This window comes from Schistocerca cancellata, chromosome 11 (assembly GCF_023864275.1).
Source record: "Schistocerca cancellata isolate TAMUIC-IGC-003103 chromosome 11, iqSchCanc2.1, whole genome shotgun sequence".
NCBI lineage: Eukaryota > Metazoa > Arthropoda > Insecta > Orthoptera > Acrididae > Schistocerca > Schistocerca cancellata.
This window is the reverse complement of record NC_064636.1, coordinates 100,949,908-100,977,706: the sequence shown is the minus strand read 5'-3', so window position 1 is coordinate 100,977,706 and position 27,799 is coordinate 100,949,908. Positions and strand designations below refer to the sequence as shown.

Here is a 27,799-nt window from a genome sequence, read left to right as displayed (position 1 = left end):
ACTCACCAGCAACCGGCATTACAGTTTCAGCCGAGCTTTCAATGGACGAACGAGAAATTAACAGACTAGAGCTTTTTTCGCGCACAATACACAATGGTGTACACAATTTTCCACTGACACGTCTTTTGCTACCGACAATGCAGATGAATAATCAAAGACAACGTTGACAGCTTTGAAGCACCAACAGATGGTCCAAACAACACACTGAATGGGACAGATTTTCCAGCACACCGTTAATACACTTTCTACTTATTCAACTTTGCTCTCGCCACATTTAGTTTTGAAGAATAAAAATCCGCCGGTCAAAATAAAAGAACTTGTTTCTTTCCCCAAGTCACAGTGTCCAAGTCATCGTGAACTGATTGACATTGCAATGGCTAATACAAAAGAGGCAGCTGAGAAGAGGAAATGCTACAAAAGAAGGCAAGTCACACTGGAAAATCTCAAGTTCGACAAACAGTTTTAGTTCGAGCACATCCATTATCTGGTAAAGCAAAGAACAGGTGCCAGAAATTTGTATTACTTTATAACGGACAATTTCGGACTCGACGAATCCCACTTCCGAACGTAGGACATCTTGAAACACTCAGAACGAAAGCTTCGAGAGGTCTTCATCACATCACCAACATAAAACCGTTCATTAAATAATTGGTTGACTTCTTACTCCTTAATGATACCACCATACAGACATATAACAATTACGTTCTGACAACACGTATTTCATTTTCTTATGACATCAACCGTTTGTACACAGTAGTCAAGCTGTTTCTATGGGTTTTCTTTCATTCACACGTAAATGACGAAAATATTTTTTTCCTGATACAGTACTATAAGTACAAGCCATTTCGTACGTCTATTTTCACTTCCTTACGACTTTTATGTAACCGATACAATGATTGTTACAGAGCATATACCACGTCATGTTCTAACATAACTGCATAGCGTAGTGTGTACTCTTAGGCCAACAGCTGCGTGTGTGAAAACCACGAAAAGACATTGCTTCGATACATACTTGCTGCCACTAAAAGACAATATAATCACAATTAGTCTCACGAGATTTTGTGCAGAATAACGACGAAAAATAATTGAGAACATCTGGTCAATGGTGGCCGAGCAACTAGCTCGTCACAATATTCCAGTCACTACTCTCGATGAACTGTGGTATCGTGTTGAAGCTGCATGGGCACGCCATCCAAACACTGTTTGACTCAATGCCCAGGCATACCAGGGCCACTTATTACGGCCAGAGGTGGTTCTTCTGGGTACTGGTTTCACAGGATCTATGCAACCAAATTGCGTGAAAATGTAATCACATGTCAGTTGTACTATAATATATTTGTCCAATGAATAGCCGTTTATCATCTGCATTTCGTCTTGGTGTAGCAATTCTAATAGCCAGTAGTGTAAAATCACACCGAGTGTAACATTGGATGGAAAGAATAAGCGAACCACCAAGTAACGCACTAAAAAACCCAGTCTAAAACCGTAGGCCAAAGGCCAGACTCCACACAAAAAAAGGGACAAACGCTTAGATCGAGCGATAAAAAAACCCTGCACGAATAAAACTCAAAACTAAATCTGCCATTGCAACATCGTCGGATAAAAGTGCAGAAAACGCACCCGGCAGAGCAAATGTCAGCCCGAGCAGAGTTAAAAGCGGGCAGTCCGACAAGATGTCGACCACCGCGGAGCTGACCCGCAGAGATATAAAGGTGGATCCTCGCGGTTCAGTAAACAGCTGTGCGTCCTCCTGGTGTGGCCCATGCACAGCCGGCAGAGGACGACAGAGTCCTCACTAGAGACCCGCGAGGAGAAGCGCCACGCACCGGTAGCCTCCTCGGTGGCCGGAAGTTTGTCGGGTGAAGGAAGGGCGCGCCATTATTCAACCCAGGTGTGAAGTACCTTCTGCTGCAAAACTGACCCGAGGTCACTCTCCGAAAGGCCGACCTCCGAGGCCGGTGCACCGACAGCTCGTTTGGCCAGCGCGTCGACACGTCCGTTTCAAGGGATGTCGAGAGACACACAGTGGCAGCAATGGACAAGAGAATGGAGGGTCTCCTGGATAGCCGTCACCAGTTGATGATGGCGTCGTTCTCGCCATAAAGGCACTCTCGACTAACATCAACTCGTCACGTCCAGTCTCAAAGGTAACCAACGCTCACGACCGTTACAGCGCGTATTTAGAGCAAACCTGATTTGCTGTCTCGTAGTGGCGCAGCTGTCGCCACTCCTATGCGACTGGCAAGAAATTGGAACATACATCATTTTTCAGATGTATGAGACAGGCGAAATACCCTCAGCCTTCAAGAAAAATATAATAATTCCAGTCCCAAAGAAAGCAGGTGTTGACAGATGTGAAAATTACCGAACTATCAGTTTAATAAGCCACGGCTGCAGAATACTAACACGAATTATTTACAGACGAATGGAAAAACTGCTAGAAGCCGACCTCGGAGAAGATCAGTTTGGATTCCGTAGAACTGTTGGAACATGTGAGGCAATACTGACCCTACGACTTATATTAGAGAATAGATTAAGGAAAGGCAAGCCTACGTTTCTAGCATTTGTAGACTTAAGAGAAAGCTTTTGACAATGTCGACTGGAATACTCTTTCATATTCTGAAAGTGGCAGGGGTAAAATACAGGGAGCGAAAAGCTAATTACAATTTGTACAGAATCCAGATGGAATTTTAAGAGTTGAGGGAAATGAAAGAGAAGCAGTCGTCGGGAAGGGAGTGAGACAAGGTTGAAGCCTGTCCCCGATGTTATTTAATCTGTGTATTGAGCAAGCAGTAAAGGAAACAAAAGAAAAATTTGGAGTAGGAATTAAAATCCATCGACAAGAAATAAAAACTTTGAGGTTCGCCAGTGACATTGTAATTCTGTCAGAGACAGCAAAGGACCTGAAAGAGCAGTTGAACAGAATGGACAGTGTCTTGAAAAGAGGATATAAGATGAACATCAACAAAAGCAAAACGAGAATAATGCAATGTAGCAGAATTAAATCAGGGGATGCTGAGGGTATTAGGCTAGGAAATGAGACGCTTAAAGTAGTAAAGGAGTTTTTCTATTTGGGGAACAAAATAACTGAGGATTGTCGAAGTAGACAGGAAATAAAATGTAGACTGGCTATGGCAATTAAAGCGTTTCTGAAGAAGAGAAATTTGTTAACATCGAGTATAGATTTAAGTGCCAGGAAGTCGTTTCTGGAAGTATTTGTATGGAGTGTAGCCAGGTATGGAAGTGAAACGTGGACGATAAATAGTTTAGACAAGAAGAGAATAGAAGCTTTCGAGATGTGGTGCTACAGAACAATGCTGAAGATTAGGTGGGTATATCACATAACTAATGACGAGGTATTGAATAGAATTGTGGAGAAGAGGAGTTTGTGGCACAACTTGACTAGAAGAAGGGATCAGTTGGTAGGACATATTCTGAGGCATCAATGGATCGCCAATTTAGTATTGGAGGGTAGCGTGGAGGGTAAAAATCGTAGAGGGAGAGCAAGAGATGAATACACTAAACAGATTCAGAAGGATGTAGGTTGCAGCAGGTACTGGGAGATGAAGAAGCTTGCACAGGATAGAGTAGCATGGAGAGCTGCATCAAACCAGTCTCTGGACTGAAGACCACAACAACAACAACCATTTTTCAGATGTAGTGCGATATTTTTCCGTCAGTCTTGCATGGGGGCTTAATTAAATAAAATGCAAATAATTTTAATTTTTGGTAGCTGTATGTCCGATTGCGCTGTGTCTCGTAAACGGTTGGCCCTGACTAGTATTTGTACGCAATCTGACTGCATAGAATAACAGCAAAGAATGAAAGAAAATTTTCGTTAACACAATTAATTAAGTAATTAAGTCCCCAGCAACTATAAAACCTGCGAAACCAAAGCACAAGTATAACTGTTCTGTGTGTGGAAGTACGACTCAACATACACATCTGGCACGGTTCTTCTTCAATAAGACAAGAAATTTCAAATGCCATTTATACTGAAGTCATTAAAAGAAATTAGAAATACTGTAATTGCGCAAGAAAACCAGAATTACACTCTAATACAAGAACACAAGCCAGATGCTTTGTTGACTGAACCTGTAATGACGCATTATTTAAGACATTGAGATAATAAAAAGAAAAGGAAAATTTTTTTTTCTTTTACCTTCATATATATTGATGAAAAACACTCTAATCATTACAATATCTCCACACCGACTCGCTACTACCACATCTCAACAAGAACTGACTACTGCCACATCTCGACAAGCACTCTTCACTACGACATCTCAGCAAGCACTGCCTACTACGAGTTCTCAACAAGCACTGCCCTCCGCTACTTCTCAATAATCACTGCCAGTGGAGGCGGCGAAACAAAACTCTCTGGCGCTGTGGCTCAGTGTAGCCACCTTCCATATGCCCTTCCTCCACGGGCTAGAATTTGATGGTATTTTTGCCAGCATTGGTGGTGAAAATACCACCAAATTCGTCAAAAAAATATACAGACAAAAATAAAATATAATATTAATACATAAATATCACATAATTAGATAAAATTTTGGCTTTGCACTGACCTTTCAATAACCTAATATATAAAATACAGTACGCCATACAAATTCTTTCATACATGTGGCTTTACATAATAGTTTACACAATACACAAAAATCAGTTTATACAAATGTTCACATAAAATACTTTAAAAAAAAATCGTTGATAGTTCCAGCAGCAGCACCCAGCAATGGTCAACAGGTGCAAACACCAACAAGTGACATCATTTTAGTAAAAGCAGTTCCATCTGTGGCACCCAGTAATGTTGAACAGGTGCAGACAGCAAGAAGCAACATCATTTCAGTAGCAGCAGTCCATCAGTGGCACCCAGCAAAGTTGAACAGGTACACACAGCAACAAGTCACATTTCTCAGCAGAAGCAGTTCCATTAGTGGCACCCAGTAATGTTGAGCATTTGCAGACACCAACAAGTGACATTTCAGTAGTAGCAGTTCCATCTGTGGCACCCAGCTGTGTTGAACAAGTACACACGGCAACAAGTCACATTATTTCAGTAAAAAACAGTCCATCAGTGGCACCCAGTAATGTTGAGCAGGTGCAGACAACAACAAGTGACATCATTCAGCAGAAGCAGTTCCATTAGTGGCACCCAGCAATGTTGAACAAGTGCAGACACCAACAAGTGACTTCATTTCAGTAGAAGCAGTTCCATCTGTGGCACCCAGCAATGTTGAGCAGGTACACACAGCAACAAGTCACATTTCTCAGCAGAAGCAGTTCCATTAGTGACACCGAGCATTGTTGAACAGGTGCAGACACCAACAAGTGACTTCATTTCAGTAGAAGCAGTCCATCAGTGGCACCCAGTAATGTTCAGCAGGTGCAGACAGCAACAAGTGACATTATTTCAGTAGAAGCAGTTCCATCTGTGGCACCCAGTAATGTTGAACAGGTGCAGACACCAACAAGTGACATTATCTCAGTAGAAGCAGTTCATCAGTGGCACCTAGCAATGTTGAACAGGTGCAGACAGCAACAAGTGACATCACTCAGCAGAAACAGTTCCATTAGTGGCACCCAGCATTGTTGAACAGGTGCAGACACCAACAAGTGACATCATCTCAGTAGAAGCAGTTCATCAGTGGCACCTAGCAATGTTGAACAGGTGCAGACAGCAACAAGTGACATCACTCAGCAGAAACAGTTCCATTAGTGGCACCCAGCATTGTTGAACAGGTGCAGACACCAACAAGTGACATGATTTCAGTAGAAGCAGTCCATCAGTGGCACCCAGCAATGTTGAGCAGGTGCAGAGAGCAGTCCATAATATTCACTATCACTGATCACACTGTTCATCAGAGTTTATAAGCAGAAATTAAACATGTCCTAGTGGCACCAATCATGTAGAAAAAGTACAAGTAACAGTCCATAATATTCACTATCCTAATCACACAGTTCATCAGCAGAAATTAATCATTTCTAAGTGGCACCCATTATGTTGAAAAAGTGCAGGTAACAGTCCATAATATTCACTATCACTAATCACACAGTTCAGGCATGAACAATAGTTTGAATGCACATACAAATGCTTTTACAAAATTATTCTCTTTGCTCTTACACTAAACATACAAATTCTAATAAACACACAAATGATATCAGATAATTGTCATATGAACTATTACAAATACTCAAATATCAGTAAACCTACAATATTTATGGGTGTCAGTGCAAGCCACTACAAACAAATAAAATAATATTTAGGAGATAGGTGGGTAGGATTAGGGAAGGAAAACACACAAAACACACTCACTCATCTTTCATCCACATTAAGTACTACTGTGTAATTGAATAGTGTTAACTGTGTAAATGCAATTCTGTCAAAATTTGATGTTCATCATGTGTATCAAGTAGTAGTGGCAGCAATGTATAACAGTCAATAATAGTTAAGTCAACGTCATAGTCATCATGTCAAGACCAATGTTTGCCAAGCCAGATCAAAATGTACGGTTGCTGAACAACTGTCAGTGAGCCAAGATATGCAATTACTTCCTCTCTCAAAAAAAAAAAAAGTATATACTGCTTAGTGATTTAACAAAGTGTGTGTATAGACTATCTTCCTTCTACTTGAGTGTTCTAGTCTGCTATCTTCATCCTCCTTGTTCCATATAGACCAACAAAAAAAATATGCACCTCACTTACTTTACCTCTTATCCACCAAACTCCAATAATCATCAGCATCACATAATCTCAATACTTCAATAATACCTCTTACGTCGATACATATAGATCTTATCATCAATATCATTTACCTTACTTCTTGTCCACAAAAACTCCAATAATCATCAACTTATATAATCTCAATACCTCAATAATACCTCTTCAATACGTCGACACATATAAACCTTATCGCCAATATCATTTCACTTCCATAACAACTCTTTCCTCTAGTCAGTCCCCTCGAACAAGTACAGATAAAATGCTAATGCAAACCTCATCATCCCATACAATCCGAAGACACACTGTCAACACACCACCTCTGTGTAATCCATCTGACCAAAATCTTCTACTCATTATAAATTATAAGATGGATTTTGGTTACCTTGTCCATCATTAAATAAAAGAAATGCATACATGACCTCTAACAGACTTAGTTCGAATAACTCTCAGTAATTAAGTACGATTATGGAGTGTGAATGATCATAATATTTCACAGTGTGTACACCACTTCAAGAATTATGGCAAACAAAAGCAAACATGTGGAGTATTTCTTCCTATTTCAATTGCTCACGAAAAATGCAGTGTAATAACTGTCAATGGTCTAAACCTAGTTTTGGTATGTCATGTCGTTAGCTTCCTTCCTATTAGCATAAATTTATACAGCTTCCATAAAACCTCCAGCTCATGTGACTTCTATGAAGTTTCTTGTACTAATGTCGTTTATGTCGAATTATAGCAGTTCATTCTCCTATCTTAAAAATATAAGGCACTGAGCGTAAGCAAAACATGCAATAGCGAGTAAATATACCAGTAGAGAACAGAATGTCAACAAGTGGATGCAGCACAATTCTTATAACGAGGCTCTGCCAAGCGAACAATCTATAATTAATACAATAGTGTGACCTAAACTCTATGTTCACACACAGTATATCAGCATTTCTATATACCAAATTAAAGAGTAGTTATGACAACAAACAGAAATGTATAAATATGCAATCCATACGCATAGCAGCAAACATATATCTTACGTAATAAACAGGTCATTAGCATCATATCAGCATAAGCAAATAAATGTTCATATGTCATCTTAATAAGTAAACATGAAGGCGCAAGCAGATAAATCACAAAGTATAACTTACATACATATCAGCACAACTAATCAGGTAACAATTATAATTTAAATAAATAAGCACAGCATGCACATAATAGAAAAATATGACATCAGTGAAAAAGCATAGCAGCCAAGCGATGCATAATATATACAAATAACAACCCTGTTCATTAATAAAACATTAACAAAAATCAGCAAATGTACGCAAGCACGTCGCTTCACAAGTAAATTCATAGAGCATGAAATTAGCACAAAGTATGAATCACGTAATCGCGAGCAGCAAATTACGTCTAAAGTACGTACCTAAGTGGAAATATGTTACCTGAAAAATAAACTCAATTAATAGTTACCTTTTTACTTTATTAGTTTCTTCTTGGAAATTACATTCTTTCTGAAATTTTCTCGATAACAAGTCCTCTTAACGTCGGAGACACACAGAATTTACCGGAAGTTCTTAAATATTTTATACAACCGTATCCTGAAAAACACTGAACGTTAATAACATAATTCATCAAGTCACTATAGCTTTATACTGAATTTAATCGGAGAAATTAGACTGTATTTGTTTACGGCTGTCAGTGCATTCGCACTGAGCGCTCGATCAGCTGTAGGCGCGTGACGTAGGAAGCAATTGTTTGCGGTCAACGACTGCCTTGTGCGGCGCGCAGACTTGACTGTTGCTTTGAGTATATGCCGCCGCCAAAACACAGCGCGGTATCCTTGTATTCTCTGCATGTTTACGTATAACTGTTGGTTTCTCGAAAGTATGTCATTCCACAAAAATTTTAACGTTCGATATATGATGTATTCCCTTAGACCGTCGTCATTTAAGAGTTTCTACTTCAACAGTGTTATCATGAATAATTTTGTGAATTCTATATGGACCGTTATAAAGCAGAAAAAATTTGCGACACAAGCCTTTTCCTTTGTGAGACAAACGATGAGACTTCATTAACACCTTTTGGCCAACTGAAAAAGTTTTTAAACGACCAGGACGCTTAGCTGATTTCTCTCTTCTAGCAGCCGCAGATGCAATATTTTGCAGAGCCATGTTCACAACTTCAGAATGCCGCAGTTTCCGTGAAGGCGGAAAAGGAACGATTTCAGATATGCGATTTGTCGGTGCTTTGTTTTTTAATATCAGTATAGGTGGTAAAGAAGTTGAATCATAGGGAGTTCATTCAGAATGTTTTGAAAAATATGAAAATACTGATCCCAAGTTCTGTGATTCTGATGACAATAGAGTCGACACAATTTATTGATTTCCTTCATCCATCTCTCTGAAGCGTTAGATTGAGGGTGAAAAAGTGAAATGAAAATTGGTTTAATCTTACGACGCCGTAGAGTACGAAGCCAAATTTTAGAACAAAACTGTGATCCATTATCTGATATAACCTTATCAACATGACCAACTTCTTTAAGAAAATGGTTAATGAAAGCATTAGATACTGAACGAGCTGTTGCTTTGTGTAAAGGTGTTAAACACACATATTTTGATGTCAACTCCACTGCTACGAAAATGTACGCAAAACCATTAGTAGAACGAACCACTGGACCGAACAAATCGACTGCAGCCATGTCCTTTAATTTCGCTGGAATGATAGGAAACAACGGTGCTCTGTGAGAAACTGTTGGCGGCTTAGCCTTTTGACATAATTTGCATTTGGCCAGAACAGATCGAATACGTTTTTCCATATTTCTGAAGTAGCAATTTTCCCGTAATTTGTGAAAGCTTTTTCTGGGACCAAAGTGTGCATAACTCAAATGCGTATACCAAATCAGCTTATTAACCCACTCATCAGGAATACAAACTAACCAAACAGAGTTGTCGACCGATTTTCGTTTAAAAAGAATGTCATTGCGAACTAAATAATGCTGTCTAATTGCTACGCTTTCCTTTCTCCTCCACTTCTCCTTAATATCCTTCCAGATTGGATCCTTATTTTGCTCCTTAGCGATGTCCTGGAGCGAATACGAAATAAAGTTCTCAAACGCAACACCTTGAATATACATCAAACAATAATTGTTTTCCTTGCAGTCCTCTTCAGCACTTTGTTTCAAACCCATAGGTGCACCTGATAAAGCATCAGCAACAATATCTGAAGAACCCTGTATGTAAACAATACTAAAATCAAATTCCTGTAGGCACAACGCCCATCGTGACAATCTGCCATGAGTTAATTTTGTCGACATAAGAAATTCCAGAGCTCGATGATCGGTGTAAACCTTAGTATGTCTGCCATACAAAAATATGCGAAATTTTGTGAAAGCCCAAATAACAGCCAAAGCTTCAAGTTCCGTAATCGAATAATTCTTTTCTGATTTAGAGAGAACACGACTTCCAAATGCAATAGTCTTCTGTACTACAACGCCGTTTTCTTCTATCTCTTGAAATAAATGTGCACCTAGGCCTTTGTATGATGAGTCCGTCGCCAAACAAAAATCTTTAGATAAATCCGGATGTGAAAGAAGTGGAGCAGCAAGTAAAGCATCACGAAGCTGTTCAAATTCTGACTGAGCTTCCTCATCCCAACACCAATTAGAATTCTTTCCAGATAGTTCACATAAACGAGGTGTAGCCAAATTCTCCAATCTAACAAAGCGTCTAAGAAAATTACAGACACCAAGGAAACTACGAACATCACGTTTTGTGGTAGGTACAGCATAATTACGAATAGCGTCTAATTTCTCTGGATCAGGGAGAATACCTTCCGTAGAAATAATGTGACCGAGAAATTTCAACTGAGAACGACCAAATTCAGATTTTTCCAAGTTCACTGTAATGCCAACTCTTGCAAAGATACGTAATAATGAATCCAAAATTTTGTTATGCTCACTCCAAGAACGTTTAGCAATAAGAATATCGTCAACATATGAAGTAATATTGTCACGAAGATAAACAGGTAAAATTTCGTTTAAGCTACGAATGAATGCTGCTGAAGATACAGTAAGTCCAAACGGTAATTTCCAAAACTGGTAACAGTTACCAAAGGCTAAAAAGGCAGTATATTTTCTACAATCAGGGTGGAGTTCTATTTGCCAAAAACTTGCGCGCATATCAATCATGGATAAAACTTTAATTCCATGGAAATGTTGAAGAAGTTCATCTAAATTTTGTGGGCGGTCAGTTTCAGAAATGATGATATTATTTATCTGTCTGGAATCCAGAACCAAACGAATTGACCCATCCTTTTTAAGAACAACGTGTAATGGGCTGGTATAAGGACTGACTGTTGGCTCAATAATGCCCTGATCTAACATGTATTGAAGTTCATTCTTAACCTTGTCTCTGTACGCCAAATGAATAGCGTACGTTTCCCCCGAAATGGTGTGTGTTCTTTTACTTTAAATAAATATTGTAAGCCTTGTATAGTTCCTGTGTGATGACTAAATACTGTAGCATGTGAAGTCAAAATGTGGTGCAGTTCTTCTCTTGCAACGTCATCTGGCACTTCAGCTTTCTTAACCTTTTCATTAATTAATTCTTCGCTATTAATTATATCATCCATCGCGTCTCTGTATCTATTGTCATTGTCATGAATAAACACACCGTCGTCATAATGCTCAACGAAAACATCAGAAGTAAGAAACCTTAAACATTTTGCATCTGATTCACATCTAGTTAAACACTCGAAAAATTTCAAACATTTCGGCATTCCGGCAACAGTCAAATTCACACTTCCTTCTTTAAAGTTCAAAATTGCCTTATGTGCGTTAAGAAACTCCATACCTAATATCATTTGTGTACTGAGTAATGGAACAATAATAAAATTAGCAGAAACTTCGTATCCTTGACAAATGAAATTTAAGTTGGTCTTTTGTTTAACTTCCACACTTTTTCCAGAAATAGCGCCTCGAATTGTAGTTTTAGAAACAGGTAACACAGGACAGGCAATAGTTCTTACACATATACGAAAAACTGATTCACTAATGACATTCAGTGGGCTCCCAGAATCTAAAACTGCAGTGAACTTATTCTTATCCACACATACTTCAATAACAGGATGTAAAAATGCGTCTACATTACTTTCCTTTTCGAGATGATGATGTTTGGTTTGTGGGGCGCTCAACTGCGTGGTTATCAGCGCCCGTACAATTTTCCAACCTTTGCTCAGTCCAATTTCGCCACTTTCCTGGATGATGATGAAATGATGAGGACAACACAAATTTTCCTTTTCGTCTAGCAAAATGTCTCTCATGTCTTCCAGGCGTACGTAGTGTAAAGTCGTAGTGTCATTACTTTCTGAACCGTCTATATTGCTGCCAGAAGCCGAAGCTACAAGTCATTGTCGATTGTTTGCGTCACGTCTTTGATTATTCGCGTCATTTCGCGGATCAATTTCTACGATTTGCACTTGTCTCTCTGAAGTTCTGTCACGTGGAGGATGCCAATTAGGTCCCTCCTGTCTGTTAGATGCAAATTCTTGGTTGTGTCTGTTATTAAAATTTCTATTTTCCTGTCTGTCTGCATGACTACTTCTTGTGTAATTTCGACTGTCACTTCTGAAATTATTGTTGTATCTACTACCCTGGTTATTACTGTAGTAAGAATTTCTATTACTGTATGAATAATTTCTGTCCTGATGATACCGATTACTGTTTCCGTATGATTGATCATTCCGGTACGAATTACCGCTATTATAATTGTCTGTGTAATTTCTGTTAGAACGTCTGTTATTGTCATAAGGCTGGTATCTATTGTCCTGTCTGTTACGTCTGTCATTCTCAAAATTACCCATATATCGCCCGTTCCGATCACTATCCCTTTTCTCTGAAAATCTATTGTAATTACTGTTACTGAAAAAGTTACAAGAAGTGCCGTCGTCGTTGTCATACTCCAGTTCTTGCAACAAAGTCTTAAAGGTCTCAATGTCGTCTTTACATCTTCCGGGTAAAGCAATTTGTCTTATGGATTGTGGCAGCTTAGTTAAACAAATGCGAATTAATTCAGTCGGGCTATAAGGGTTGGAAAGGAACTGATTCTTTCGAATCATGTCTTCAAAATATTCCGCTGGCGTGCGGAATTCAGACTGTTTGAAATTACGCTGCATAATCAGACTATGTTTGACTCTGTCTTGCGTGTTTTCGGACCAATATGCCGATAGAAATGCATGATAAAAATCATTCAGATTATTACAATCTCTAATGAGTGCGCGCATCCGCGTCGCCGGTTCGTTTTCTAAATATCCACACATAAATTCCAGTTTGTGACTTAGTGGCCAATTTGGTGGAAGTGCGTACATAAATTGATCTAACCATGCACATGGATGTATGTGATTCTTAGAATTGCGGAAGATCTTAAATTTCCGAACAGTCAAAAAGTGTTTATAGTCAAAGTTTTCACCTCGTGGCGAGAAAGACCTACCGCGTCTGTCCCAGTCCCAATGTTGATTATTGTTAAATTCACTCGCCTGGCGCTCTCTTGTTGCATCCCGTACACGAAACAAATTACTTTCTTCAAACCCCTCTGGTATCTGTGATTCTAAATTTCCTTTGCTGTCTTTTCCTCCGATTTCGCCTTCAATTTTTTTGACTTGCTTTCGTAATGCCTCAACTTCCCTTTTAACGCGTTCATTAAATTTTTCCTGATTTTCAACATGCTTATTTATGTTCTGGTACTCTTCGGTTTCTGCAAATGGCAATGGTTCTGTATCATCTGAATCTCTGTCCCCACTTAAACTAAGACTTGTCAGTTTATCTGAAATCTCCTCAACTCTTTCCGATAAGTCACCTATTTTTTCTTTCTGTTTATTTACGTCTTCCGTAAGTGTCGCGACTCGGGTTTCAGTATTAACACATTTGGTAGTTAACTGTTCATATTGTTGTGTTAGGTTATTTATTCTGTCATTTGGTACGGATTCCTCGATTCTCTCAAATATTTCTTCCTTATCGTGTGCGCGTTGTAAATTTAACTCTGAAAATTTCTGTAGTATTACGCGATCTCTTTCCTCCTGTTCTCTATCCTGTTCCTTTTGTCTGATTTCTACTGCAATTAATCTATTATTGTGAGCATTCAAAATTGGTTGTACTTCTTCTCTGATTTCTTTCTTTAATTCATCTTTCATATTTTTGAAACACGTCCCTATTCGTGAATCTAACCGTGTTTCCATTGTTTCCATCTCTGTTTTAATTGTTCCTATTTGTGAGTCTAACCGTGTTGCCAAAGTTCCCATCTCTGTTTTTAATTCAGATCCTAACTGTGATCCCAATGAGTCTAACCGTGTTTCCATTGTTCCCATCTCAGTTCTAATTGTTCCTATTTGTGATCCCAGTGAGTCTAACCGTGTTTCCATTGTTACCCTATCTGTTTTTAATTCAGATCGTAAAGTTCCCATCTGTGATCCCAAATGTAATATAGCACCCATCAACTGCTCCATATTAGCCGGTTCGAAATTCTTTTCGCCCCTAACATTTCCCGCAAAACTAACTTCCTTCTGCATAGCCATAAAGCTATCTGTGTCCGATACTATTTCAGAATCTTCTATCGTTGATCTCATATTCTGTGAATTTTCTGATTGAGAAAATTTTGAAATGGTTCCGGACTATCTTCCCGACTTATTAAATTGTTTTCCACTTCATTATTCATGATACTGTTCCCCTGTGTTGGCGAGTTCGCCATGTCAACAATTTCGTCATTCTGACTATCCATCATTTTTGTCTTTTTCATCGATCGCGTAATCATTTACAAAACATACAAAACTCGTCACTGTACGAAAATTACACACAATGCCTCCTTATCCGCAACAATACCATTCACACGAAATGTTTCCCTCAAACACGATTAACGAACAATTGAAATAATTGCACTAAATTGTCAAACGCGTATACAAGACAGCAAAATTAAATTCTGAAATAGCATTAGAAGAATGACAATTACCAAATCTACACATGCAAAATAGACTACAATTACTAAACTACAAATTACTACAACAATACTACTGTCTACTATTTTTACAATCAGAAGAATTCCAAGGGACGATCCGAAGCAGCGGTCGCCACGTGCATGGGGGCTTAATTAAATAAAATGCAAATAATTTTAATTTTTGGTAGCTGTATGTCCGATTACGCTGTGTCTCGTAAACGGTTGGCCCTGACTAGTATTTGTACGCAATCTGACTGCATGGAATAACAACAAAGAATGAAAGAAAATTTTCGTTAACACAATTAATTAAGTAATTAAGTCCCCAGCAACTATAAAACCTGCGAAACCAAAGCACAAGTATAACTGTTCTGTGTGTGGAAGTATGACTCAACATACACATCTGGCACGGTTCTTCTTCAATAAGACAAGAAATTTCAAATACCATTTATACTGAAGTCATTAAAAGAAATTAGAAATACTGTAATTGCGCAAGAAAACCAGAATTACACTCTAATACAAGAACACAAGCCAGATGCTTTGTTGACTGAACCTGTAATGACGCATTATTTAAGACATTGAGATAATAAAAAGAAAAGGAAATTTTTTTTTCTTTTACCTTCATATATATTGATGAAAAACACTCTAATCATTACAATATCTCCACACCGACTCGCTACTACCACATCTCAACAAGAACTGACTACTGCCACATCTCGACAAGCACTCTTCACTACGACATCTCGGCGAGCACTGCCTACTACGAGTTCTCAACAAGCACTGCCCTCCGCTACTTCTCAATAATCACTGCCAGTGGAGGCGGCGAAACAAAACTCTCTGGCGCTGTGGCTCAGTGTAGCCACCTTTCAGTGTATTTAGTGAGTTGAAGTTTTTGATATCGTAACCCTGTAATTTCGATCACGTATTCATTGATTGAATCCCATAACCCATCGTATTTTTAACACTGAGCGACAGGAATGGAAACTTAACAAAGGATTTTATTCCTTTTCTTCATCTGAGGAGTATTAAAACAATGACGAGCGTAGCCGTCGGGCAATACGAGACGCACACGCCGTATACTGGTTACTGACTTACGGCTTGCAAACTGACAAAATGCGATTCGCGAATAAAACGGTTGTACTGAGAAAAGTAAACAGTTGATAGGCGACACAACACAGTGGTCAGTGAGCTGAGAATAATGCGCGCGACAGGAATACGGCAGCTGGCCGTGTGTGCTTTGTGAGAGGAAGAGATCACGTCGTTGGAAAGACATCGCCATGTAATTAGATCTGCCTTCATTGGCAATACAGTTCAACAAGTTAAATACATCAAATCACCACAGACTTTGACGATACTCGTACTTTCGAAATAATACTGACCACTACTTGATTTGTGTAGACTGTTGTATAATTCGTTTATTAATGCTGAGAGTGAGAGAGAGAGAGAGAGAGAGAGAGAGAGAGAGAGAGAGAAGCATAAATGGTCATGAGTGAGCTATCGTTAACAGAAATATGTCGTATGTCATAGTCCCACTTTCCTGTTTGACGATGGCAATTACCTTTTATTTGTTTCTCCTAGTTGTTACGCTTGGAATTGTCGTAATGCATGCGATCTAATGCGTAGGATTTGGGTCTAAGAATGTAGTCGCTGTCATGTTGACGCCAGCTACACTCAGCTGTGTAATGTCCCTGAGCTGTCGAAGTCATTCCTAAAGCTGAAGACAGCGTCGTGTTTTATTTCGAGGCTCGTCTAAATGCGCTCGGAACTGCAGGCACAGAACATCGCGTATCCAGTGACATACGTACTGTTCTGTGAAGTGAGTAAGCTTTATTTTGCAGTTGTTGCCGGTAGTAATACCTTGAATTCAGTATAAAGAGCGGCAAAGTAGAGACTAGTATTACAATTAAATAGTCGCCCAGAACAAGGTTGTAACAGACAAAACTAATTTCCTTTTTCATGAAGAAGGAAACATTCTGTTGCACACAGGTTTATACCGCGAAAGACAAAGTTACAATGAAACAAGTGTACTGACCTCGTTATTTGACTAACGAGCACTTGTAAGGGTCACATGTAGATTAAAAAACAAGTACTTGAAAAATAATCTTGCTCTACATACCTCATCTGGTGATTTTGCCACTATTAACACCCCTTCTTTGATACTTCTGTACACTACTGGCCATTAAAATTGCTACACCACGAAGATGACGTGCTACAGACGCGAAATTTAAGACAGGAAGAAGATGCTGTAATATGCAAATGATAAGCTTTCCAGAGCATTCACACAAGGTTGGCGCCGGTGACGGCACCTACAACGTGCTGACATGAGGAAAGTCTCCAACCGATTTCTCATAAACAAACAGCAGTTGACCGGCGTTGCCTGGTGAAACGTTGTTGTGATGCCTCGTGTAAGGAGGAGAAATGCGTACCATCACGTTTCCGACTTTGATAAAGGTCGGATTGTAGCCCATCACGATTTCGGTTTATCGTATCGCGACATTGCTGCTCGCTTTCGTCGAGATCCAATGACTGTTAGCAGAATATGGAATCGGTGGGTTCAGGAGGGTAATACGGAATTCCGTGCTGGATCTCAACGGCCTCGTATCACTAGCAGTCGAGATGACAGGCATGTTATCCGCACGGCTGTAACGGATCGTGCAGCCACGTCTCGATCCCCGAGTCAACAGATGGGGACGCTTGCAAGGCAACAACCATCTGCACGAACAGTTCGACGACGTTTGCAGCAGCACGGACTATCAGCTCGGAGACCGTGTCTGCGGTTACCCTTGACGCTGCATCACAGACAGGAGCGCCTGCGATGGTGTAGTCAACGACTAACCTGGGTGCACGAATGGCAAAACGTCATTTTTCGGATGAATCCAGGTTCTGTTTCAGCATCACGATGGTCGCATCCATGTTTGGCGACATCGCGGTGAACGCACATTGGAAGCGTGTTTTGGCCATCGCCGTACTGTCGTATCACCCGGCGTGATGGTATGGGGTGCCATTTGTTACACGTCTCGGTCACCTCTTGTTCGCATTGACGCCACTTTGAACAGTGGACGTTACATTTCAGATGTGTTATGACCCGTGGCTCTACCCTTCATTCGATCCATGTGAAACCCTACATTTCAGCAGGATACTGCACGACCCCATGTTCCAGGTCCCGTACGGGCCTTTCTGGATACAGAAAATGTTCGACTGCTGCACTGGCCAGCACATTCTCCAGATCTCTCACCAATTGAAAACGTCTGGTCATTGGAGGCCGAGCAACTGGACTGTTACAATACGCCAGTCACTACCCTCGATGAACTGTGGTATTGTGTTGAAGCTGCATGGGCAGCTGTACCTGTACACACCATCCGAGCTCTGTTTGATTCAATGCCCAAGCGTATCAAGGCCCTTATTACGGCCACAGGCTGTTGTTCCGGGTACTGATTCCTCAGGATCTATGCACTCAAATTGCGTGAAAACATAAGCACATGTCAGTTCTAGTATAATATATTTGTCCAATCAATACTCGTTCATCATCTGCATTTCTTCTTGGTGTAGCAATTTTAATGGCCAGTAGTGTATTGTTTTCCAGCAGCCGTGAGTCGTTTACGCTTCACGTAACGCCACCCACTCACGCGTTGTTTACACTGTTTGCCTCTGTTCGTGTGTTCCTGACAGTGATCTCTGTACTTCCTCAATGTTGAACTTCAGCTGTCAGGTCGTGCCAGCCGTAGGTGCTCGTATTTCGTTTCTTGCCAAACTGCAACATGGCTGCTAGGAAATGCCACTAGAACAGGAAAAGAAAATACTTCCGGAGTCGGCTTCCACATCAGGCTATTACATCACATTTTGACATCAAGTTCAAAACAAGAAATGGGTCTGCAATTCTTTATCACGTACGGACCGATGGAAATATGTTTGCCAAACTACAACATGGCGGACGATGCAAAGCACATGAATCGGCAGACACGCTACAGTTCCATACTCAAGAGACCAGACCTCTACAGTCATGTTGTATAGAGGTGACCGGTTTTTGAGCACTGACCGTAATAAGTGTACCGGTACTTGTTGTGTCCGGCATCTTGCCTATTGATACACCCTCGTTCTGTGCAACGCAAACTTGGCAATCTGACACCAACAAAAGAATTGGTAGACAGTTCCAGTATCCCTACCTTGCGCCAATTACTGTTAACAACTTTTTTCCACGCAAAACCGAACTTCTGTAAAAATGAAGCTTGCAACCTTGTTCTGGGCGACTATTCTATGTGCTCAGTTTAATCTCAGAACGAACGAGTTTCCTCGTTGTTTCGGTGATACCGGAAGGCAGCAACATGCAGCTTTGACCTTTATACAGGTCATGTAGGTAGGATAGATTCAGCTTGCTATTAAGTGGCAGAACAGAAACGAGAGAGAAATACGGGTTCCCCCAGGAATGCTTTTTTACTAAACAGATGTTATTGTACGTTAAGAAGTCGAACTATGACAGTGTTGACGATGAAATAGGTAACATAGTTTGGAGTACGTGCTGACTAAAACACCCTCGAATTTCAGGTCCTGCCCTAGAATGCAGCCGATGTAATACTGCAACAATTACCAACGGAGGGGGGACCCTGTCGGTTTCGGATAGTATCACAGCGGGCATTAGTGGCAACTAAGATACTGATCCCGACAAGATTTCTCTTGATATTGTCTTTTCGCTCCTGTTACGCTAGCGAATGGCGCGTGGGTAGGGTGATCCTCGGTAAGGCGTCTGTATTGGCCGCAGTTTCTCGGTTTTTCTCGTCGTCGTCATTTCGCTGCAAGCCTGGAAGCTTCGAGGAGACGCGCTGGCGCTGCGGAACAGCGCTTTGTGGGCGGGAAGCGGGCGTCCGCGCAGTGCAGACAACTGCGGGTCGTCAGTCCAGGGTCAGCGGGTGACGTCACGCGGCGAGGCTGGTGGAGACCGGCTGCTGCGAGCACAGTGAAGAGGTGTCCGCATCTCGCGGTCTTGCGGTAGCGTTCTCGTTTCCCGCGCACGGGGCCCCGGGTTCGATTCCCAGCGGGAATGTGTTTGTAAGGTGCAGTAGCTGCTGTTAATTTTTTCCAGAGGAAATCTGTTTCTCCCATGTAGAACACTCCAGAATGATTGCAGCTTGCCGTACTTCAGACATTTGGTGGGTGATTTGGTAAATGTAATCGATACCTCTTGACTTTTGACTAGCTTTTTCCACTCAACTGATAAGTCATTCGACGGCTCTTCACTGATAAGGGATCTGACTTTGAGCCACGAATAGGTTTTAAGCAGTCCTTTAAGGACTGCATGGTTTTCGGAGGTTGGTGGTTTGAGTGGGGAAGCAGAGCCACTTTGCCGGAGGACAGGAGAATCTCGCGTGTGTCTTTTTCAGCAGGAAGGTCGTCCTGGTTTTTAGCCGGGCGTAGTGTCTCATATGTTACCTACAATGCAATAGTGTTGCACAATCGCAGTTCCCCGACTAAGTGCATAATGAAACTCTTCGTATGTGTCAGTATGGGCACTGACTCTGTTGTGAGTAATTCTGCCCATTGATCACTTCACGATGTCTGCATACAGGGAAAAAAACCAAATGACGAAAACCGACGTTTGGTAGACACACAGCCGTCAATTTATGTAGCCTCACAGTTGCATTTGTGTGCGCTGATGATGTGATGACGTTCAGAGGGAGCACATGGTCGTAATAAGGACTGAAAAAGCCACACACTATTGGTTTCTTCCAGTATTTAACGACCGTTAAGTTGTAAATGTTCCTTTCAGCTCTGCAGGAAGTTTCAGTACAGTAATGCAAAGTCTATAGTTACCGCAGATGGATGATGTATTGCTCATAATTACGGACTCGTTATGTATTACCCGATTTGTTTACGTGTGAGAGCAGCAAGGTCCTTATATTTACTGGAGAAACCAATCAGTTACAGTCTTTTAAAAGGTAGTGTGATTCTTCCTCCTCCCAAACTGAGTCTCATTTATCTACACCATTGAAACGACTGTAAAGTGCATGGCAGTGGGTACATCCATCGTATCACTTACTAGGAGTTTCTCATGGTCCATTCACGTTCAGGGGTGTGTGAAGAATCATTAAAGTGCCTCTGTGTGTGCAGTAATCAGTCTAAACTTGTCTTCGTGATCTGTGCGAGAGCCATACGAATGGAGTTAAGATGTATTCGCAGAGTCAGGATTTGACGTTGGCTCTACAGACTTTCTAAATGTGGTTTTATGGAATATTGTCTCCTCCAGAAATAACCTGCACTCAGTGCAGTCCTTATCTCCTCGAAAAGCATGCAGAATGACAAAATTCTGGGCTGATGTAACAATTGCGGCATTCCAATAAACCTTGAAAACAAAAGTAAGTGAAATCACTCACCCAGACTCAGTATAGAAACATTCCTATAATGCATATAATGTCTCGTAATCAGCACGAAACACGCCGCGCAGTGTTTGTGTACGAAATAAAATGTTCACATGCAAATATCTCCTAAAATAAATCACTCACAAATCTCAAGCTTTCACAAAATATTCAGTACTGTAGTCGCTCTTTGTCAACGGCAAGAGAAGCAATAAAACGCGCAAATTTCTTTATTTTGGAATAAATTTGATCAGCGCGATTTAACACAGGCGTTTACCAGAAGACTTAATTGACTCCTAGATCGGAGGCACAAAGCCATACTCGTACGCACGGGATATGCTTAATTCCTATTGGCTAATATGTTAAACAGCCAATCAGATCATTTCGAGCACTTGTATACTTCAGGTATTTTTAATGTCAGCCAATCAGATTACTGCAGGTAATTTAGACGAGAAATCACGTAATTCCGAAACTAAATAAAATTTAATGAAGACAAAATTAGATTCCATTCCGCAACATAAATTACTTAAAAGTTTAATATTCAACGCCCCTTCTGGCTGCCTTTTACAAAATCCACCTAAGTCGGGCATACGCCACAAATTCCACTATTGTACAAGAAACTTTCTCACACTTAGATTTACTTAATTTCCATAAAATTTCTGAGTATGTCCTCAGACCCTGCAAAACACTTAAATAACCAAAACACTATGAAATAATTATTTTCCAAAGTACTTTTTATTTAGTCATAAATCTGTGGTAATGAAACGAAAGAAAATTCCAGACAATTAGATCCTATGGACCTGTACTTCTGGTTGTAGTTTCAATTGATGCTATAGAAGAATCCATCAGTCGTCCCTTAGGTAAAAATTTATATCTCCGAAAGTACTGAAGTTATTCACTTGAAATCAGCTGTGCCAGCATGAGAACCAAAATTCTGCTCTCCTTCCAGCTCCGTGGTAAGCTACGCTTTCGATGTAAGATGACAATTCGTAATAATTAGCTACAGTGAAAACCCAGAGTGTGGTTGAAAAAGTGTTCATATTTTCATATAACTGACATGGCCAGTTTCATCTGGTTGTTTCGTTCAACTGATAAAACTGACAGAGTGAGTAAACAGTTGATCAGCCACTCACGTCTTGCTGCATCAGTGACCTGCCGTCATCCGTGTACTGCTTGCCGCGGAGTGCATCCTTCGTTGGACCAAACAGACGGAAGTCGGAAGGTGCGAGATGCGGGTTGTTCAGCTCTGAGTGATCCACCGGTCACCTTGAAGGAGAGCACGTTCCCACATCGCAGGAGTCACAGCCGTCTGCAGCTGACCGACACGTGGAGGTCGGCCAGATATGCACAACCTTGCTGAGACGATGGCGCTGCTAGGCCAGGCGTTGATCACCAGTAAGCTCTTCTGACGACGCTGACAGACACCTCGCACTACGACTCGCGGTGCTTCTGTTCACTGCCAAATCTCCTCAGACATTCTGCAAGCGGATATGAAGATCTCCGATGCTCTGGTTTTCATCCGAAAGAAACTCCTGACAGCTCGCAGCTCGGGTCGCAGCTCCTTTACGGACGCCATTTTGGAGGCTACATACGGTGCTGTCAGCTGTTGGAATTTCATGAAGCTGTAGGAGCTGAAGCGGGAATATTCCACAATGTCTCACAAATTTCGCATTTTTCCAACAGAAATTGGCCGAGAAAAAAGTGTAGCGTTGCAGATCGAATGCCCCCGTAATTTTGTAAGTAGCTCAGTTGGACGATGATTGTGCTTATGTATTTTAATCTGGGTCCTTGTTGTTGATGTGGCTAGATTCTTCACAATGCCTGTCTTCGTCTCGGCATCTGGTAGCAAGAAATGCGTGTGTTTGAGACTAGCTCCTCCTTGGATTTCTCCCTGAGGTCACTGGAAATTTGTTTAATATCGTTCTCGGCCGAAAACACTAACATCTTATTGCTATCTGAGCTGCACAGTGAAGTCGCTACCACAGCCAGGACAGACACACAGCCAAACCAGTTACAGCAGTACTGGCTTGCACGTCAACTGGTTCCGAAAATGACGAAGAGATTGAGGAAATGCTTTTAGAGAGAAAAGAAATTGGTCAGATCGTTTAGCGAGATGAAAACTTGTGATGGGGCACTCGAAATCGATAGTCGGAATACGAAGCGGAAGAAAAGTTGGAGGAGAAAAGAACTGAAGTAAGGGAATGAAAGGGGAAGCTGCCTGGCAGAATTTCGCACAGAGCACAATTTAACCACTGCTAACAGTTTGTTTGAATCATGAAAGACAATTGTGTACATGTTAGGAGTCAGAATGCACCTCACTATTTGAGACATACTATATAGTCCTAATATTTACTATTACTTAACAAATAAAAATGTGCTCGGATGGAATCCTGCTTCTCTCATAATGACTCTGGAAATTGCTAATGTCCATTCCAATCAGCTGGAAATTTATTTCCTGAACCAGAGATTACGAGTTGCAATTTTCATTTTAATCAACAACGTGGAAAAAAGTCTCCTCTTAACGAAACGAAGAAAGACATTGTTATCTAACAATCTATCCAGAGTACGATACATTGTCTTAGAAATATTGGACCATGGTTGGCTGTCTATTCAGAAAATACTGCCTGAAAAACTAGTGTTTCGTCGATTATTTGACTATTTCTGGACCAGTTGCTTGATAAAGACCAGATGCCATCAGACATGTGGAATTACAGTGGAAGGCCCCATCACATCGAAAACGCCTCTGAGGGTTGGAAGAAAGTGATCTATTAATATCAAAAGCTCAGCCAAATGTTTAATCATTAATAAAAAAACCTTGGAGAGGGCGTAGAGTGCTTTTGCTGATTAATTTCGAATTTGGATGGAAAAAGAATAAAGAAGTTTGCAATTCATACTGATGAGACGACTGTAATGATTCCAAATTGATGGCACCGTGAAGTCGTTTCTGACTTGTGTGACCCACACACGGAAATTACACTGTAGAAGGAAACATCACCACCATTGGAAATTATATAAATATTGAAAAATAGTTTAATGCACGTCTTACTCATTGGAAAGCTTGTAAACAACTTTAATGATGGACAAAATGAGACCACTTCCTCACGGTTTTCCTGGGAAACGACACACCGACAGCTAAATACCTGTTGCAATTTGTGGAACATTTGGTAATGAAGACCGGTAGGGCTACCTTAAAGGTCATGCCTCTCCTAGGGCACCATCACGGCACTCCTATTGAGAGAGACTCTATGAAGAAAAACCTGTGTGGGTGGCCAGCAAACAGAAAACCGATCCAGAAGACACAAATGACAAGCAGCCACGTCCACTGATTCGCCCTTCGTCTGCAGACCTGCTGCAGACCACTGCACGGTGTGTGGTCGAACCACTGTCCTCCCGAATGAGAGTCCAGAGTGTCTCACCGCCGCCCCCTGCATATCCAGTCCACTACTTGCATTTCACACACTTTTCTCTGCGGGTTACATGGCGCAGACACGCACGAAGATGGTGTCTCCAAAATATGCTGAAGGTGATCGGGACCATGGCTCTCTGTCTACTAATAATTCAGACACGATCCCGCTCAGTATCTTGGCAAATTTGTGATTACCTAGAAAACCGTTTGAGTGAAAGGATCTGCGAAAGCTCAGTGTAAACTACAGCCGCATTGTGAGTGTCACAATAAAGTAGAATACTACACCACTGATCTCAGGATACATTAAAGATTTATAAGACAATGACGTTTGTTTCTTAGACGAGGAACATGTCGATGCTCGAAGACTGTATGGAAATGTAAACGGCTTTACAGCTTTTACCACTTCGTTTATTGACGTGCAGCAGCACTTGGATGTAGGAAAATACGGTAACAATACCTGTAAACAACAGTGAAAAGTCGTTCATTATCCGATTACAACGCCAGTGTCCAAAGTTTTGAGCCTATAACATTGAGTGCATACTTGGTATGGGGAGGCGAAAGAACGACAAAGCGATATAAAACGGAAGCAAGTGTACAACTAACTGACGAGGGATGGGAAAGGAAGACTTGGGTTGGTCGGGTGGCTTCCAGAAGCCTGCAGTGTACGTGTTGACCTGCGACCCTGCGGTGACCTCCGGCGCTACGCTCTGTACAGCACTGCCTCGGCGTCTCCATCCACGTCGAGCGGGCGTGACAGAAGCCTTGGGACGAATTCTTAGGCGCTCTGCTGGCACCGTAACAATCCGGCAGACCTCTTACGCTGGTGGAATCGAGATGCTGATTCGGCACGTTTTGAAAAAAGTGGACGCCGTGCTCGCGAAACCCACTTGTCTGAATTTCGGAAACCAGTTTACACTGTAGTGTGTGGAACTATTTCACTGACTTCGTCGTTTGCCCCTCATACGACCAGGAGAGTCAAGAGTGATGTCGGAGCTGTGATAGTGCTTACTTTGGTTTAGCCATGACGTATCTGTCATCTAATAAGTATCCGAACGTTCTGTGGGGGCAAAGATGCTATACAAACACGTCCACGCCAAAAGGAGATACAAATATATATTTGTGCGAAAGTTCCACAACACACGTTCTGGAAATGGAGCCAACGAGTTTCATTCCTAAACTGCTCAACCTGGAAATACCTGGGTACACCATAGCTTGCAACATTCGGATAAAATGGCGACATGGTTTATGATTGTATTATGCAGCATTCTTTACCACGGAGGTGGGTGCTGCATCTTTTTCTTAAGAAAGAAGACGCAGATATCAGTGTGTTCAAAGGAGAGTTATTCATACCAATGAATTTAGACTCTTACTGTCGTTCAAAACGGTTCAAATGGTTCTGAGCACTATGGGACTTCACATCGGAGGTCATCAGTCCAATAGAACCTAGAACTACTTAAACCTAAGGACATCACACACATCGATGCCCGAGGCAGGATTCTAACCTGTGACCATAGCAGGCGCACAATTCCGGATTGAAGCGACTAGAACCGCTCGGCCACGGTGGCCAGTCAAGTTTAATCGTGCCTACCCTGAGACATTCACCGAGGAAACTGATTTCTGCATTACATGTACATTGCTTCTGATGAGGTGTCACGGATCTGAGGAACCTGAGATAAGGAGGAAGAAAATTTTTCTCAGAGGTGCCACGAGCTTGGATTTAAATATAAGTCCTGTAACTTTAGTGCTGAAAGAAGTTTGTTGCTTTGCCATTTTTTGCTATGGCATATATAAAGCATCTTTTGACTGAGAACGATAACATTTTTAGAAGGTGAAAGTACGACGCTGGTAGTTACAAACCTTAGGTGATCACGAAGCAGTACGGACCCTTGTCATTTGAAGGAAACTGGTGACGTTGCATTTGATTTAGGGTGGACAACACTCACCAGCTGTTGTTTCATACAGGTCTGCATGCGCCTCGTACAAGTGTTGAGGGTGCAGTGTGAGGGTTGCTCAGTGGTACTGTGTTTCAGGACCACCCACCATGTCGGCAGTTACGGAGGTTCAGAACACCACAACCGAGGCCCTGGCCGCCCTGCTAGACGGGGGTGAAGGCGCCCTGGTGACGCTGGTGGCGGGCGAGACGAGGGTGGCGGCTCACAGGGCCGTGTTGGCAGCCGCGAGCCCCGTGTTCGCAGCGATGTTCGCGCACGACATGCTGGAGGCCAGCTGCGGCCAGGTGAGCATCGACGACGTGGAGGGCCCGGTGCTGAGGCTCCTGGTGGCCTACACGTATACCCTGCAGGCCCCCCAGCTGCCCGACACGGCCGTCCAGCTGCTCTCGGCGGCCGACAAGTACGGCTTGTCGGCCCTGAAGGCTGCCTGCGAGCGGCAGCTGATCTCGCAGTTGGCCGTCGAGACCGCAGCGGCGACGGCCGTCACGGCAGTGAGGCACTCGTGCCCGGACGCCACCAGGGCTGCCGTCGCCTTCATAAAGGACCACCTGCAGGTGATGGCCACGCGGGGCTGGGCGGACGCTGTGCTCGAGTACCCGCAAGAAGTCATTGAAGTCAGCAGTATGCTCGGAGAGCCACCAGCAGAAGCCAGGTAAACACGATACCCTTTTTGGCAGTGCGAGTGTGAATTTGACATCGTCCTTGCTTTGTTCGTCATGGGTTTCTTTGCTGCCTACATTATGTAACACCTTAAAGTCATCTACTTACTAATCGTCAGTTCACGATCCTAAGTCTCTCGCTGTTTTCACCTCTTCTGCTTCTTATCAATTTCGCCTTTCTCTGATTTACTCCGATTCCGTATTCTGTACTCATTAGACTGTTCATTCCATTCAGCAAACCCTGCAATTCTTCTTCACTGTCACTGAGGGAATCAATCATCAGCAAATCTTATATCATTTCACCCTGAATTTTAATTCCACTCTTCAATCTTTCCTTTATTTCCGTCATCGCTTCTTCGATATATAGATTGAACAGTAGAGGCGAAAGATTACATCCCTGTCTGACACCGTTTTTAACCGGAGTGCTACGTTCTTGGTCTTCCACTCTTATTTTACCTTCTTGCCTCTGTACATATTGTGATGTGTTGGCAAATGTGCCAACACCTTTTAGATAGAGGAGGCTGAAATGCACGCTAACTAACGCAGACGGGCATGAATTCTGGAACAGGATAAGTTATGAATGCACTAAAGAAAAGTACGTAGCTAAGTTAATACTCAACTCTTAATTCCATCATTGTGGTACATCGCTCTTGACTATACAAATGAGACACTCTCCAGATAAGGTTAATGGCGCCTTGCTAGGTCGTAGCCATGGACTTAGCTGAAGGCTATTCTAACTGTC

The 27,799-nt window shown here is 41.7% G+C and overlaps 1 protein-coding gene across 1 annotated transcript in view; it reads left to right on the top strand.

The window, feature by feature from the left end:
* Window positions 1–27,054, top strand: part of LOC126108932 (speckle-type POZ protein-like) — a 333,552-nt gene extending 306,498 nt beyond the window's left edge. Inside the window, exon 2 of the mRNA XM_049914302.1 lies at window positions 26,477–27,054. Coding sequence (XP_049770259.1) covers window positions 26,488–27,054 — 567 coding nt within the window. The 5' untranslated portion in view covers window positions 26,477–26,487. The remainder of the gene's footprint in view (window positions 1–26,476) is intronic.
* Window positions 27,055–27,799: the final 745 nt, after the last annotated feature.